The sequence below is a fragment of the Tyto alba genome, unplaced genomic scaffold (assembly GCF_018691265.1).
Source record: "Tyto alba isolate M040663 unplaced genomic scaffold, T.alba_DEE_v4.0 Super-Scaffold_20000042, whole genome shotgun sequence".
Classification (NCBI taxonomy): Eukaryota; Metazoa; Chordata; class Aves; order Strigiformes; family Tytonidae; genus Tyto; species Tyto alba.
Genome location: NW_024881293.1, coordinates 11,634,276 through 11,650,220, shown reverse-complemented (window position 1 = coordinate 11,650,220; position 15,945 = coordinate 11,634,276). Strand labels below are relative to the sequence as shown.

At 46.3% G+C, this 15,945-nt stretch overlaps 1 protein-coding gene across 2 annotated transcripts in view; it reads right to left on the bottom strand.

The window, feature by feature from the left end:
• Nucleotides 1-1,659: 1,659 nt before the first annotated feature.
• ELL (elongation factor for RNA polymerase II) overlaps nucleotides 1,660-15,945 on the bottom strand; it is a 56,376-nt gene continuing 42,090 nt past the window's right edge. Inside the window, exons 7-13 of one of the 2 annotated variants that reach the window (XR_006165497.1) lie at nucleotides 15,776-15,872; nucleotides 12,214-12,709; nucleotides 9,143-9,209; nucleotides 6,988-7,159; nucleotides 6,031-6,075; nucleotides 4,347-5,011; nucleotides 1,660-3,501 (exon numbers count right to left, since the gene is read on the bottom strand). Coding sequence is in view for 1 of the 2 variants with exons in the window: in XM_032993651.2 (XP_032849542.2) it covers nucleotides 4,907-5,011; nucleotides 6,031-6,075; nucleotides 6,988-7,159; nucleotides 9,143-9,209; nucleotides 12,214-12,709; nucleotides 15,776-15,872 (982 nt within the window). In the remaining variant the exon portion in view is untranslated. Of the gene's footprint in view, nucleotides 5,012-6,030; nucleotides 6,076-6,987; nucleotides 7,160-9,142; nucleotides 9,210-12,213; nucleotides 12,710-15,775; nucleotides 15,873-15,945 lie in introns of both variants that reach the window. The other variant, XM_032993651.2, reaches the window with a different exon arrangement.

Genomic DNA, 15,945 nt, shown 5'->3' with positions numbered 1-15,945 from the left:
GCGGGCGCGGGGCTGGGTGCAGATAAGGAGGCAGCAGCAGGAGCCGCGCTGGCTCTGGCACAGCAGCCACAGCCAGTAAATTTCCACTGGGGCAGCTCCGAGTTAATGAGCTCAATGCGTGACCCCGGCCAGAGCCGGAGCTGCCAGCGGTGGAGAGGAATTCCCCAGGAAAGCTGGGAGAGGAGGGGACGGGGACCCTTCCCGCGTGAACATCCCCAGGGACAGCCTTTCATCAGCACCCAGGGGTGAAGTTCACCCAAGGGAGGAATTGAAGACAGTAAAAGGAAGGGCCTGGGGTGTAGAGCTTGGCTCAAAGGCGGCATTTGAAACTAAAAACCTGATGATTTGGGGATTTACAAGAGCATCAGCTCGCCCAACGTGTCCCGGCTCTTGCTCTGTAACCGAGGGCCCCGTGGGAGCAAATCCTGGCCGGCTGTGGGAGCATCACGTCCCCGCGCGGGTGCTGGTGCTGTTGTGTCAACTCCAAGGTCACGGCTGGTGAGACAGGACACAGCAGAGCCCTCCCTGTTCTCCCCTACCTCTGAAAAAAAGCCAAGACCTCTGTAAGATGTTATTTGATTCCTGGATTATTTTCACCTTCTCCCTCTTTTGCTATTGGGGAGGTAGAATCCAGAATCCTGCGCTAAAGCAAAGCGAGCTGCAGACGAACACGGGCTCGTTACGTTCCCCGGGTGGCTCAAACAAGACCTGCCCGTGGTAAACCTGGGCCTGTCAGCCCCTGCTAGAGGAGAGGAGCCCCGAGCAGGCAGCACAGCAACGGCCGCAGGAAAACAGAAGCTATTCAGAGGATATTGTGCTACTGAGCAGTTACCGGAGTGTTTTTATACTCTATTTTATTTTGCCTGCTCCAGCCACAGCGAGCAGCAGACCCAGGACCAAAGCAAGCAGCCATCGTGACAGCAGAAAGAAAAAAATAAAAGGGATAAAGTCTCGCTAGAACCCAGATGGTGTTTGTATGCTGAGCTTTAGCTGGTGATTCAGGCCCGTGAGTGGAGGCGGGAGCTCCAGCGGCAACGCTGGGCTCATCCCCACGTCCCTGCTCCAGCTCCCCACGGCTGTGAGCCACCCGCCAAACCCAGCTCGGTTCACCGGGAGCTAAAGGCCGTGGGCAGGGACCTTGAACCAGGTCTGGAGCCTCCCTGGGAGCCCCGGAGCAGGGCTGGGGGCTGGCAGGAAGAGGCCCCAAACCCAGGAAGCTCCGGCCTCGCCGATCCTGAGAGAAGCAGCAGGGACCCCGCTTACCGACACCACCTCCGAGCCCCCCTGCTGCTCCTGGGACCCCCCAAACCTCCACACCGACACCAGGGATGGGTGCCTCCTTGAAGGCAGCTCCACCCCCCCCCCTCAAAAAAAAGCCCCCACTCGAGTGGGAAGACCCCCAGCTCCCGCCAGCAGTTGGAAAGGCCGATCCCCCCGGACACCAGCGGCGTTCCCGGGCCAGAGCTCTTCCCCTCCGCCGCAAGCAGCTCGCAAACGGACAGCCCGCAGCGAGCACCTCTTCCTTCTCCTCACCTTCTGCTCACTCAGACTCGGTTCCTTCAAATTTCCCGCTTTCAAACTCTACGCCAACCATTTACCACCTTTCCCCTTTTGAGTTTTCTCGCACTGAGAAGCGCTGAAAAGAAATATACAACCTTATTGCTTGTTTTCCAATACAGTGAATTTATTATATGTTGCAAAATCAGCATTCAGCTTTTTAGTGTACAAAAAAGACACTAGCTCTTAAGAAAAGATTAGGAAAGCTGAAGACTATGCTGCCTTTAAATTGTAACATTTTGGCAAAGTGAAAAGCTCTTTTGTAAACTCCAACTCCATGGCTCAATATAGTTTTATCCACAGTACAATATTACAAAGTAAAACACAGTATCAATAAGTTAAGATCATACTTAATCACCTAGAACTGGTTTCTATTAACCCAAAAAGCACAAAATTTGCCTAGCTTCATAATCTCTAAAAAGAAAAAAAAAATAAAATAAAGGCAGATTCGACTACAATTCTTTAACACAGTCCAAAAGAAAAGTGAAGCAGAAAGTTGTTGAATGCTAATTGGGTCTCACAGTTTGGATATTCATTAAATATTTTCAGTTTTTATATTCAAATTTTAGAAGTTCCAGAATATACATGTAAATGTACACAATACATCTTTGTATACAACTCTGTTTGCAAAAATATCTTATAGCAGATGTATAAAGATTGAGATCCATCTCTATTCCCCTGCCCCCCCAAAGCAACAAAAAAACCCCAGTCAAAATATTAAGGATCAGGAGAAGTGTTTCCATGGAATAATTTACTCATCCCGGGTTTGAAGCTGCTGCTGCTTCTGCCATCCGCGTTCTGGGCTTCTCACGCACCGCAGTCGGAGGTGAAGTCCCACCAAACCCCGCGGCTCAGCACGGGGAAAAAAAAATTCAGCTTTGCCACCGAATCCGTAACCGCCGGCCGGCGCCGCCGCTCGCCGGGCTGGCACCGACAAATCTCACGGCGGGTGCGAGGAAGCGTGGCATCCCGGGTCCCCCAGGCAGCCTAATGCCCCCTCCTCTCCCGGCGGCTCCGGTGAAATCCGCCTCGGTGCAGGAATTCCCGGCGCTGGGAGGTTTGTTGGAATCGGAGCCTGAGCTTGGACATCGCCACCAGCCGACACTTACGGCTTGAGGAACTCGTGCACCGACCGGGCGCGAGACCCCACCGAGCAGGAGGATAAAGTTCTCTGGACAAAAGCTCCTTGTCTTTTAATTCTCGTGTATTTTCCAGCTTTCCCCGATGAGCAGAAGCACCAGTGGCAGGCAACGTTACACAAACGGGTGTGCCCACAAAAGAAACGGTTCCCTAACCTCCAGTCGTCTTTATCTGGAGAGGAAGAGATGGGACCGGAGCGTTCCCCAAGCCCCGAGATGCTCGTCAGGATTTCCCATGCGAGGTTCTCTGGGGTGCTCACCCTACGGGCCACCACATCTCTTCCCCCCCCCTCCTCACCCCTACCCCTTCACCGCTCTAACTTCTGAACAGGTTTGGGGTTTTGCAGACCAGCAGAAAAACGTGGCTGTCCAGCGGCAGTCCGTGGGCCACGGGGCCGGTAACGCGCAGCTCAGCCGCAGGTTTTCGTTTGAAGAAGGGGGATGGCAAAGTCCTGGTGAGCGCTGGGTGCAACGCGGCAGGGAGAGAAACTCAGAACGTTGCAAGTGACAAAGCAAAGTGGTGGCTGTGGCCGGATGATGCAGCAAAATCAATCTAGCCAGAATGGAATTATTATTAATTTTTTCTTCTTCTTTTTTAATACAGCAGATGGACCCACTTTTTTGGGAGTGAAAAAAAAAAAAAATACTCCTTGTATAAGAATTGTTTCCCTCCTTAACTCTGCCATTCCGCTCCTTCAAAGGGTGAAAGACTCTTCAGTGCAACCTCCAAGGGAAGGAGACGCCACAGGAAAGTAATCCTTTACTTTGAGATAAACGGAAGCGGGAAGAAGTCAAATCACACAGGCTGGCAGGATTAAAAGGGGAGAGGGGAGAGAAAGAAACAGAGTTAAAGGACACCTTTGTGCTTTTTGGCGTGTTTCTCACACCCTGGCCATACTCTAAAAATGTTCCCTTCAAGTCCAAAAAAAAAAAAAGAAAATCAAGAAGAAAGACCTCACCGAAAAGCTGGCTAGATAAAGCACAACAGTGGAAGTGACCCGCATGGGAAAACGCTACCTAACTTCTCTCACACTCGAGCGCCTGTTCTGAGAATGATTTTCTGCTGCTGCTTCTTTGGAAAGACGCAAAAAACAGAAGAAAGCATCACATCCCTCCCCCCTCCCCCCCCCCTTATGGGTCAGTACAGGTAATAAAATAACTTCTCTGGGTAACTATCCAATAGGCTTTAGTAATACTGCAGTTATAAGACAGGAAAGGTTCTGAAACACTTGGCCTAAAAGGAAAAGGGAGGCACAGTTTTAGAAAAAGATGCTTTTTTTTTTTTTTATACAAAAATAGACCATAGTCTCATTAGCAATTAATAAAATTGGCTGCCTTGGTATAAAATTATAAAAGTCAAAGACAGACAGGTCTCAATCTTCCCAGCATTGGTACGTGAAGGTTAATGCAGGCAGACTGCACCGCGCATGCTGGAGAGGCCACTGCAAAACATTTATGATTTATGCCCGCTGCTTCCAAATGCATAAGCAGATTGAAAAAAAAAAAAAAAAAAAGTGTTTGGATTTTTGTGTGGTTCTTTTTCTTTTTTTTAAATGAAGGATCCACCTCTGCACTGCACAAGGCACTCAGTGCAGATCCCTGGGCTGATCCCCCTCCTCCTGACACAACCATCTCAAGAGAAGCACACACCGGAGATGACAAAAGCAGGAACAAACAACGAGAGCTCTGGGTACTTGGTGTATTTAACGCGGTGCCATGTAGAGCAGACAGCTTGCATATGAACAGTCGCAGGTGCCAGAGAAGGAGGTAACCTAGCAGCATTCCAGTTCCTCACCATTTGAAGGACAATTTGTAACCCAGTGGACCTGGGCCAGGGGTAATTACACTTCATGCCAAACTTTAATCCATGAAAACTACTGATTCTTAACCTTTGGGAGCTTCGTTCACTTTAGGCAAGTTTTCCCTTAAGTGTCAAACGCTGGCTTCAAATAAGCAGATTTTTTTTTTTTTTTTTCCTCATTTGTTACATTCCGACATTCAGAGAGGCTAAAACTTGAGAGGACCATGCTGAGCACTGGGCTTGGGACCCGACTCAGACACGGACATGACAGATTCAGCATCGTAAGTAATCCCCAAGTTCTTCAACCACGATGAATTAATGCTCGTCTCTGAAAGGAATCTAGTTGTATAAAAGGGAACGTAACGTCCAGGTGACTTTTTTTGCCCTACCCAGTCCAGATTCGTGCCAGCTAAAACTGCTGTTGGTCATACTCTGCTATCAGTTTTTTAATATGAGCCAGTTTGTTGTGGAGGTATTCGCAGCGGTTCTTCTCTTGGCTGTAATTGGGGTTAGTCTGTAAAGAAAAATGAAAATGCAGTGACGGAAGGCAATTCTTCAGAACTCAGCGGCTCCTATGCTGAACCCAGACAAGGCTATCAGACCTCAGAGCATAAATAAATCACCAAGGAATGAAACTTTTCTTGCTGGAAGAGTAGATACCCGTTTAAAATGGACCTATTCTTCCAACAAGGCAAAGAGCAAAATCTTTTTTCATCAATAACCAGCTCCAGGAGCCTCAGCACAGGGAAACGAGTGCACCTGGAGCAAGGCTCAGCCTAACTGGGAGCAGCTGGGCCAGGCGCCTTAGCTGCCAGCAAGCATCACCTGCCCTCTGCCCCCACCTTAGCACCAAACTGTGCAAGCCTGGGAGCTTAAAACAAAGATGAACTTACAACACGCAGGGAATCTTTTCAAAAAGCTCCTAAATCCCTCAGGGACGTATTTGTATGTTTGTAGATTTAAAACCCAAACCCACCCCTAAGTGTACTGATGCCCCGGCTTGGCTCGGCATTTCTACCTCATCCAGCTAAATCATAAATCCCTCCAGTCAACAACTCTTGCTTTACATACGCATGAAGAGATGTAAAGTATTCCGCGTGCCCCACACACCAAAAAGTCCTGCTGAGCCCCGTGGGGGACTCTGTTCCCAAGTGATTCCTACTAGAGACTGCACAAAAATCATCCCAAATACATCAGCAGACCCCAGCACCTGGGGGATCCTGTTATCACTCAGCCTGGGCATCTGCAATACAAACTGTTCTTTCCTTAATGGGATAAAGGCTCTCCATCCCTGTGCTGGCATGCCACTAACACAGCTGATTGCTCCCCAGGATCCAAGGAGCAGCTTCAACTCCCCCCCCCCCCCGACCCTTTCTGACCCAGGAAGGGAGCACTTGTTGGACAAGCTTGAGCTGAACAAAGATCTGCTCGAATGCTTCAGAGACTGGGTTTGCACTTGGCAAGTACCCATCCCTTTCAGTCACTAGAGGCACCACCCAAAAGCCTTTTTTGTGGCCAACTATTTTTACTTACCTTTTTAATTTTCCGATATTCCTGTAAAATCTGATCATGGATGGTCTAAAAAGGAAAAGATAACTTATTATTTTCAAAAGAGCCAACAGTCCTGCAGCCCACTGCAGTAGGCAATCACTTACTGATGGCTCTATATCCATATTTTCTCTAAATACCAACCAAAATCTACTCTCTCCACAACTTCCCCCATGAGATCTGATGGCTACAACCAGCCTCACTGACTCCATTCCTAGACTGGTGCTGACACCACAAGCACTGGAAGGATCCCAGTCATGAGAACTACCTGTAACAGGCTTTTGGGCTGGCAGGAAAATTGACATTTCTTCTACATTTCAGACTACTTTTTCCCCAAGACATAAAAATTATTCAGTGAGGAATCACTGAATTTCTCAAAGAGAAGGGAAGGATGTTTGAGGGAGGGAACAGTGCTTAGCACAATAGGTGCTCTGTAAAAAATCTGTTTATTATACTCAACGAGACTTACTTTCTCAAGATAATGAATAGTTAAAGCTCTTTTAAAATCAGTCTGACAAGTTGAATAATGCTACATTATTAAGATCAAAGATTCCAGAGAACCAGATGACCCCACACTAACTCCCTCTCCAGCCCCGATACGCTACCATATGTGCGAATATGAGTTTTCTGGCTGGGATACACTAATAGCTTCCAGCAGCTTTTGGCTAAAGACGCCAATTGTCTCACTGAGGCCTTTCCTTGTCAACAAGTACCATGATGTGTGCTCCAGCTTGAAAACGAAAGAACACAGAGCTGTTTTAAGAACAGTCTACAAAGCTGTCAGCTGTGTGCACGTTCTGCATCCACCAGTTCTGGGCTCTGGGCAGTCTGTTTTAGACACCAACCCATCCCAAACAGCCCCACAGACAGCGCAACTAAAACGAGCTGTAGCATTGCCACTTGCAGAACTAGCTTTTCAAAAAGAGACATTTCTGTTTCTACCTTATATTCTTCAGAGCCCTGCAAAAGCTGCTTCAGCTTGGCGTCTAACTGTGTAAATCGTCGAGTTATCCTCTCTATCCGGGCGTGCAAGTCTCTGTACTCATTGTATTCTGCATTGAAGTCATTTTTGTAACTCTGACGTTGCTCCAAAGAAGAAATGGCTGCGTATTTTCTGCAGGGAGAATAATTTAGTTAATTGGTTTATTAAGCCTTCTCTCCAGACAGCGCAAATACAGCAATGACAGAACCAGGGTGCTAAGTCTACCAGGTGACTGCATTTGAAGACAAATACAGTCTCTTACAATTTGCATTATAATAGCACAGAGGTAACTGTCAGGATTATTGCCCTGACCTCTGTGTAAAACAAGACAGTGTTTGCTCCCAAAATTTCTTATCTGTGCCAGATAGGGTGGAACATGCAGGTACAGCAAAGCCTGGGAGCAGCTGAGGGTGTAGGAGGACATTCAGATAGTACTGCTACAGCTTTTCTAACTCCCGCTGTCCCACAGAACATGGAGTTCTGCATCTGTGCCAGACCTTGGAACAGCAGGAATACGATGCTTCCAGTGTTAGAGTCTTTAAAGGCACACAAAAAGCATTCAGCTATCGTTGCAAAATGCTCACAGCACGATTATGTGGCAAGCGCACGACAAGAAGCCGTGTTGAACAGACTGACTGTATTTCCACTACCTTCTGAAGACACCCAACGTGAATCGAACACAAGAGCTCACGTTTAACAGATGCGCCTTTTGAGGCCCTTTGAAAGTTATTCACCTCAACAAAAAGCCATTAAACCTGATATTTTGCAGAAAGCCCAGCAGCCAGTCCTCTCTGATAGTAAAACTCATCTTTTTGCAGGCGATGACAGTGCCAGCTCGGTACATGAACACACATAAACTACCTTAGGTATCAAATTAAGGGAAAACTCACTCCGTTAACCTAACTGTGCTCTAGCCTTTGAGAACCAACTCTTTGCTAGGGCTTGGTATAAATAACCATCTACACAGGACCTGCTACTACGAGATAAGGAAGCTGTCTTTGCCAGTATGAAACAAATGCCTCCGTGATCAAAACAGCAGTGACAGCTCTTATAATTTAAGGAGCTGACCACCCAACAGTCAGATCGTACTGAAAGGTGAGACAACAGACCTTACAGGAGTTCATAAATCTTGCACTACTTCTTTGGAGATGGACCGAGGAGCTGTAATACCCCTTTGTAGGGGGGATCAGCACAACTGTTGCAAGAAAAAAAACCACCCCAGCCATCTGCATTCTTGTGAATGGCACCAGAAATGCCAGCCCGAAGCGGTGGTTTGTACAGTTCATACAGCCCAGCAAACCACAGCTTTGTAGCCGTGCAAGGACCTTGTAGATCCTCCAGTCAACTCCAGTGACTGCTCCTGTAGAGCCAAGAGTGGATGCTGCCGCCTCTTCTTCCTCCTCCTCCCTCTGAGTGATCACAGCACAGCCAGCCCAGATCTGATGGCGTTAAAAACCCAGGCTGAGGCATGCACAGGGAACATCACCCACAGCTACGCTTCTCCGCTGTCAGAGCTTTGTTTAGAACAGGTTGGGTTTTATGCAGATTTTTGGCTTTATGCACGGGGATTTTTGTGCTTCAGCAGGCAAGTATATTGTTTAATTAACCTCAAGGGGATCTGATTAAAAAGTCAAGAGGTGAAACAACTCACATCCTAACCCACGGGTTATAACCTCCCCATGAAGAATATTTCACTGGTTTATGTAGATGATCTTGGCTCTGAACAGGGGAAGAATTAGCTAACCACTCAAAATCCTTTCTTACCCTGCCTTCCATAACATTAAAGCAGATCATTTCTTCTCAGAGTTTCCAATTGTAACATGGACATGTTTAATTCTTTCAAACCCCTTCAAGGTGTGCAATGTTTCTTGAAATACCTGAACAATCACTTTACAGGAAGATAACCTTGAACTCCACAAGGAGGTAGAGAACAGATCGAATATCAAGTTTAGTCTCAGGAACTATCTGCAAAGTTGAATTTACTCCTTTTTTTCAAACCCACCCTACAAAGTTCTATCCAGTAACAAAAAAGTCCAACAAAAATCCCCTGTACATTGTGATTTTTAGCTTGAAACATGATCCCAAAGTGATGAAGCAACTGATAAATATACTTACAATAAATAATCTGGCATTTCTGAAGTTGATGTTGGTACACTAGAATTATTGCATGTTCCATTTAAACCTGAAAAAATAAAAATTTGTTTATAGCTCTATGCAATTAAACTCCAACTTCATAAACTATGTTGCAGATAAGTTTATTGAATTCTAAAGGATTCCTGTTTTGCTTTGAACTGACAAACACAGAAGATCCACAATAAGTGGGTTGAAACTTCAAGGCTTCTCTAATATTTGTCTGTCAGCAAAACAGGATCAACATTACCCAGTGCACGGAGTAGCAAAAAACCTTAATTGGTTTATAAACACTGCCTGCAGGGAGGGATAACACTGATATCACCACTGCTAAAGTGTAAAACAAATTTATGAGTCCAGATGAGCAGAGGAGAGGCTGAGCAAGGTGCACATTCTTTTCTCCTGATTCTACACTACATAGACTCCCACTATTAATACTCCAGGTTCAGACTCCCACTATTAATACTCCAGACTCCCACAGGGTACAACAGAGAGGTTTAGAAGGCCTGCAGCTTTTTCCTCACATAGCCCTACCGCCCGGTAGGCAAATCAAAGTGTTCTCTGCTCTGTGAAGTTGAGGAAACATGAATCAAGCAAGGCTCAGCTAAGAATGTTGAGGAGCTTAAGCAAAGGGACCAAAGACCTCAAGGGGGAAGAGGATTCTGAATGCGAGCCTGAAACAGACCCCATCCTCAACCTAAAGCAAACACTGCGTGATAAGCTTGGAAGAAGAAAGCAATTGGATACAGGTTTGAAAAGGGGTATTTCTCATAAACTGTGTATTATATTCAAAGTCCTAATCAGAAAGTCAACTGCACCCATCAGAAGGCAGCAAAATAAGAGGCAAGTGGAGAGGGCTGCAAACAATTTAACTCAACTGCTTTGCAAAAGTGTACTACTTCTTCCCAAGTCTGTTACTTGGTACGAGTCGTAACTTGATTGCACAATTTCCCCAGGTACACAGGAAAGGAACGTGCGAGCCTCAAGACTCACCCGTCCCTACACTCACCTACACTACTTCACAGATAATACCCCAGACAAACTGTAGAAAGCATGAAATGCCCAAGTAATCAATAGAGGTACGTAAAAGAAATAACCTAATTATATATTTTAAGAAGTTGTTTTTTTTCTTAATTGCCATGGAAAGGCTTTCCTGAGCAGAATGGAAGAATGGCAGAAAAATCAATGTCATTATGAACATCCCAGTCTCAAATGCCTACTGCAGACAATTCTGCTTTTGTCCTTACCTGACCACCACCGTGAAGGATGCAGAACTTGGGTAAGGAAGATTGTGGAGGAGAAAGGGAGAAAAAAAAAAAAGGTTTATTTTGCCTACGACTGCCACCTACTGACTGCTGAGAGGACCCCAAAGGTCCCTTCACTGCCTCTTGAACAAATCTCTCAGGAGAAATACTCTGCTTCCCTGCAGCCCCTGGCCCAAGGGGGACTTAGGGGAGGCTGTCAGCCATTTGCTGCAGACAGAAGGAGCAGGATGAGGCCCATGCTATCCACATGAAGGCGGGCACAGGAGGAAAAGATCCCAATTCAGATGTGAGCTGGCTGTATGAGATCCAAGCAGCCACTGACCACATCCTGTTTATGATTACTCCCAAGTTCAGCTTGGATTTGTTACCTCACATCAGTGGTGCAGCAGGAACAAAACCCGACTCCTACTAATTAACAAAAATCCAGTAATTAAACTGTTTTGAAAGCAAAGCAGAAAAGGTGGTAAAAGGTCAGCAACTTCACGAATAAAGAATTCGGGGTATTTTGTTTTTTGTAAGAAACACTGACAAAAATATGTATCTAGAGAGAGAACACGTGTGTATCTATCCACTACCATTCAATACAAGGTACATGGGGAAGAAAAATCAACGTTCACAGAAAAACCTACAAAAGTAAAATTGAAGTAGAGGTATCTGAAGAATGTGGTTCTCCAGTGCCACACAACGATCAGAACTATGAACTGTCATTAAAAAAATCACTGGCGAGCAATCAAAATGCATTTTGTAGGTGCTACAAAGACTGTGGGGAAGGTGAGAGCTAACATCACATTAACCCCAACGCCCCCTGAAGCTCTCCCCTTCCAGGAATTTGACAAATTAGTTTCCATTTCAAGTTACTGCCCTTTCTGAGCCAAAATGGGATGACTTTCATGCACCAAGCATCAAGAGAAACTTAAATAGTAGTAATGGGGCAAAGACAGACAAGATGGATGCAAAAAGAAATTTAACAACAGATTGGGACTGCAATATTCCTAGAGGCTGTAGGGAAAGTCCCAGCGCTCTGGGGAGTTGTAACAAAGCCTGACAAAACAGCAGAAAACAGGAAAGCTGCAGACACTGGGAAGTTAATGGGTCGGATTAGCCAACATATATTCCCTGCTTGAACTTCTAAGAGTATGTAGAACTGACTTAGAAATATACTGGTTTGATGGAAAACATTTCCATCGCATCTCAACGGGTAACAGACTCACTGTTGTGTTAGTCCTCAAAGAAAGAGATTCAGAGTAGTAGTGGGATACAACAGGGAAGCTCTTTCAGCCTGAAAGAGCTGGTTGTATACTGCTCTAACAGCATTTATCACAAGACTTATCTCTCATTTCTTTTGTATCCAATATTAAAAGCTTTTGTGACTAACTTTTCATTACTGAGTTAAAAATCAATGCAACAGTCATCACAATACCAAACACAAGCAGAAGCGCTATAAGTGATCAAGCAGAACTGCTTTTTCCAACAGATCTTGATGTCTGCCTTTCATCCCCATATATTAATACGGCTTTTAATTTAACAAGGAGAAACATGACACTGTCTGAGGCAGCTCCAAACAGCATGAAAGGTTAAACAGGAAAAACCTGATATCCTCTTTTGAGAGGAAGCGCATTTGTTGATTTGTAGGTAGGGACAACGGTATTATTTTGTTAACCACACAGTCTCTGCAAGTGGAGACGCAACGTCCTCTTTCCTCAAATAGTTTTAGGGCTGAAACCATACACAGCTGATACCAATATTATCTTATGAGAAGCCATACAGGAGGACCTCTCAGACTGTACATACCTGTGACCTGTTCCTGGGGAACACTAACTAAGTCAGCATTTTTTATTACTTCACAGTCCTGCTTCTCCTCTTTGCATTTCTCTTCACTTTTCTTCTCCTTTCTCTCCTTTTCCTTGTCTTTGTGCTTTTTGGATTTTTTCTTGGTTTTTACATACGAGCTGCAATTGTGTTTGCTCGTTTGGGGACAGTCTGTTGACAAAGGATGAGTCAGTCTGTCAGCTGTCTCCGGGTTCTCACAGTCTCTGCCGTTGTGAGTCAGGTCATTGCTGACATCCGAAAGGGGATCGTGAGGCCTCGGCAGCTCCAGCACCGGGAGGCTGGAGCTGGAGCTCACCGCCTCCGGGAGAGCCGGCGGCAGGGCAGGGGCAGGAGCGTCCTTCCCGTTGGAGGAATTCAGTTTCCCGTTGAAAGTGGGCTGAGTTCTGTGAGCCAAATGTGAGATCCTGGGCTTTTTGTTGGCCAGGGGATCGATAAACTCCAGAGGTTGGGATCGTTTCTGGGGAAGAAAAAGGGAAAAAAAGAATATTGAAATTGAGACCCAAATTTTGGATACTGTTACCGCTAGGTGGTGGTGCAATACCAGAGAACAAGGGAGTATCCCCAGAAAAAGAGCTCTGTTATCAAAGAGAGCTGCCAGCAAGTGTCCCAGCTCAGAGGCTGGTCCTGGACACAGGCTCCAGGACCGCCACGTCCTACAGAAGCTGACCCATCCCAAACCGCTTCCTGACAATCCCGACAGCCACTCCGGAGCCCGTGGCTTGGTGGGAGAGCTTACAGAAACCCACCATCACATCAGCAATTATGGATCTCCTGTACTTTTCAGGCACAAGCCACGCAACCCAGCCTGCTCTCGTTGCATCTTCTTTTGAAACCAGCCCTTTAGAAGTAAAACCCTGTTCTTCACCCTCCCCCTGTCCCAGCTGCTTAGAGAAGAGAAACAACCAGAAAAACATCTATCCTTCTAGTTGCAGCATGACATTTAGAGCACCTCAAAGTCCCTGCAAAGGAGATGTGCTCAGACCCCCGGAGCAGGGAGGGATTCAAAAGTTCTGCATTTTATTCCCAACTGATTTTACCAACTCTGTGGTCAACAACTTTACCCTTGCAATACCACTCCTTCCTCTTCTCAAGAAAGAGGCATTTCCTGGAAGAGGTGAGAAAACGTCAACTGTTAAGTTCTCAGAATTTAAGGCAAAAGAGGACATCTGCAGCAGTTTTAAAAGCCACGTCACATAGGCCAACGTGACCCAAGCATATTCCTTTTTTAAGAAGTGTACAGAGAAAAGTGGTTCCTAACTTGCCATCAGCCCTGCCTGGACAGGGACGGGCAGGGCTTGGAGAAGCTCCGGGTGCATACACCTCCTAGCAAGAAGTTGCCTACAGACTGTGGGTTAGTCTGGGGAAGCTGCACCGTGGAAGGACCCGTCTGTCAGCACAAAGAAAAGCTCAACACACAGCCAGAACTACGGCTGTCGGGTTCAGTCCGGCCTGAGCCAGCCAAAATTACCTTGGACAGCCATCAGTGCAGTGATGTGTGCCTGCCTGGCAGCACAGGGCTGCACAAACTCTGAGGAAAGATTATTTAGTGCCCAGAGGAAAACAAGCGATAGTTCTGGTTATTTCTTTTGGATATTGTATTGTTTTCTTTACGTCTCGGGCAGGACTGTGACGTGTTCGCAAATGGAAATTTTGTTCCGTCACACGAGTGCAGCTGGATGCATGGCTGCTTTGTCAGGGAGCCACCAATTCGCTCCTTTTACTCCCAGTTATTATTTGTCTTTGCTAACTCCAGGGGTCTCGAGGCCACTGTTCTGTGGCACGAATCTTTTCCACCTGTCAAGGTAATTATGAAGAGGAGCTGCTCACACTGCCACAATGCTCGAGGGGCAAAGACAGCACGTCGAACCGGCTTTGCAACACCACTGACTGTCTTCCCAGCACAACACAAGCAGTGTCCATCTCCCAAAAGGAGGGGCCTTTCACTCTGACTACAGGTCTCACAACAGGCAGAGCTAAGAACTGCCATCATTTTACTGTCCTCTCTCTAAAGCCAACAAATAACAGCTTCACCAGCTTTGGTTATATGGATGGTGGCATGTGCACGTGATGCCTGCCTGCTCTGCCATGCTGCTTTAGAATTACCAGACTGCTCTTTTTCTTTGCCTTCGTTTCACAACTGAACTTTCCCAATATATTCTGCATTCCAGAACACCAAATCCCAGTCCTCTGCTGGGACTGCAACCATTAGCAGGCATCCCTTCTCTAAATAGAAACTACAGATATAGAGTATCAAAAAAATGACTGCTTACAATAAAAAGCTGTCTGTGGCTTGCTGTCTGACACAAGCCATGCTAGCAGCACTGCTGGAAACACTTATATTTCATGCTCACTGCCCCTGTTTCACCAGCCTTTTCTAGATCCAAACCAGTCAACCACCCAAAGTTTCGATTGGGTCATCTCAAGAGACCAGAAACATCCCCTGCAGACCTTTCCATCTTTCAAAATATGTACAGCCAGAAGCAAAATGATTTTTCAACCTCCATTTTTTCAGAGGCAGGTTAAGAACAACACAGGACCAGCCTCGTAACAGCGTTGTGTCCTTCCAAGCTAACTCGAAGGGGATAATTCTTTATTCACCAGGAACATGCCCACAGCAGAGCAGGAGAGGATTTGGAATTAGCTACCTGGCAAACAAGTTGCACAGTTCTTGTTCTCGATAGAGAACTGCCTCCCTCTCACTGCCAGAAAGCACATAATTTCTTTACCTGCTAATATTCTTTGCCACTAATCCTCAGTGCGTCTGTCCAGACAAGTAGGCATTACACATTCCATTGGCAGGAGGAGAATAAATACTCAACTTGTCTGGGCTGACCCACAGCAGAGAAGGGAAGCCGGCATTTCACAATGCTAGCAAGAAATGCCTGCGCTAAGAGATACCTAGAAGAGTGGGGAAAGACTCTGCTTAACACACACAAGAAAATGCAGCTCCTTCACAGTTTATCATAATGGAAAAAACAGTCAAAACGTAGTTTTCACAGCTCCATGCACTGGCATCTCAACAAATACAAGAGCAGACCAACCTGCCCCTGATCTGTCACAGCAATTAGGTTGCAAAAGGTCAAGGTTTTTAATAACTCAACTGTGTTTGGGAGCTACTTATTACTGCTTCGTTCCAGTCAATTATTAGTAATGAGTAAAACACAAGCTCGTTCTCCCAGGAACTCCAAGAGGGATGTAGGCACTGTGAAAAAAATTTAGCCCTTAAAACTAAACCTAAGACACGCTGTCAGAGATCCTCCCCATAGGCCATCACTGAATCACATCCAGAGGAGAAACAGATGCTGAGGAAACCCAGAATTAGACTCTAACTTAATAAAACAGAAAAAAACCCCAACAACCTATTGACCTAACAGCCTCCAGCAGCAGGCGATTACAGTGTGCAGACAGGCTGAACAGCTCAGCCTGGACCTATGTCCAGCAACCACCTCCATCAAGAGCAGATGGAGCCAGTTGCTGGTCCTGTGCTAACCAGACCCAACACCCGCCGAGAGGGATCACCCACCTGAGGAGGGGAGCTGGAGTTCACATTGTCTTTTGGTGGACTCAGGGAAGGCGCTTCTCCTTGAAAACCGCTACTGTTCTGTGGCTGACAGAGTTTCCTGAAAAACAGAATTTCGGGACGTTCAAATCCCATGCCTGAAAAGCCAACAGATGTTATTTCAAATCCTCCTG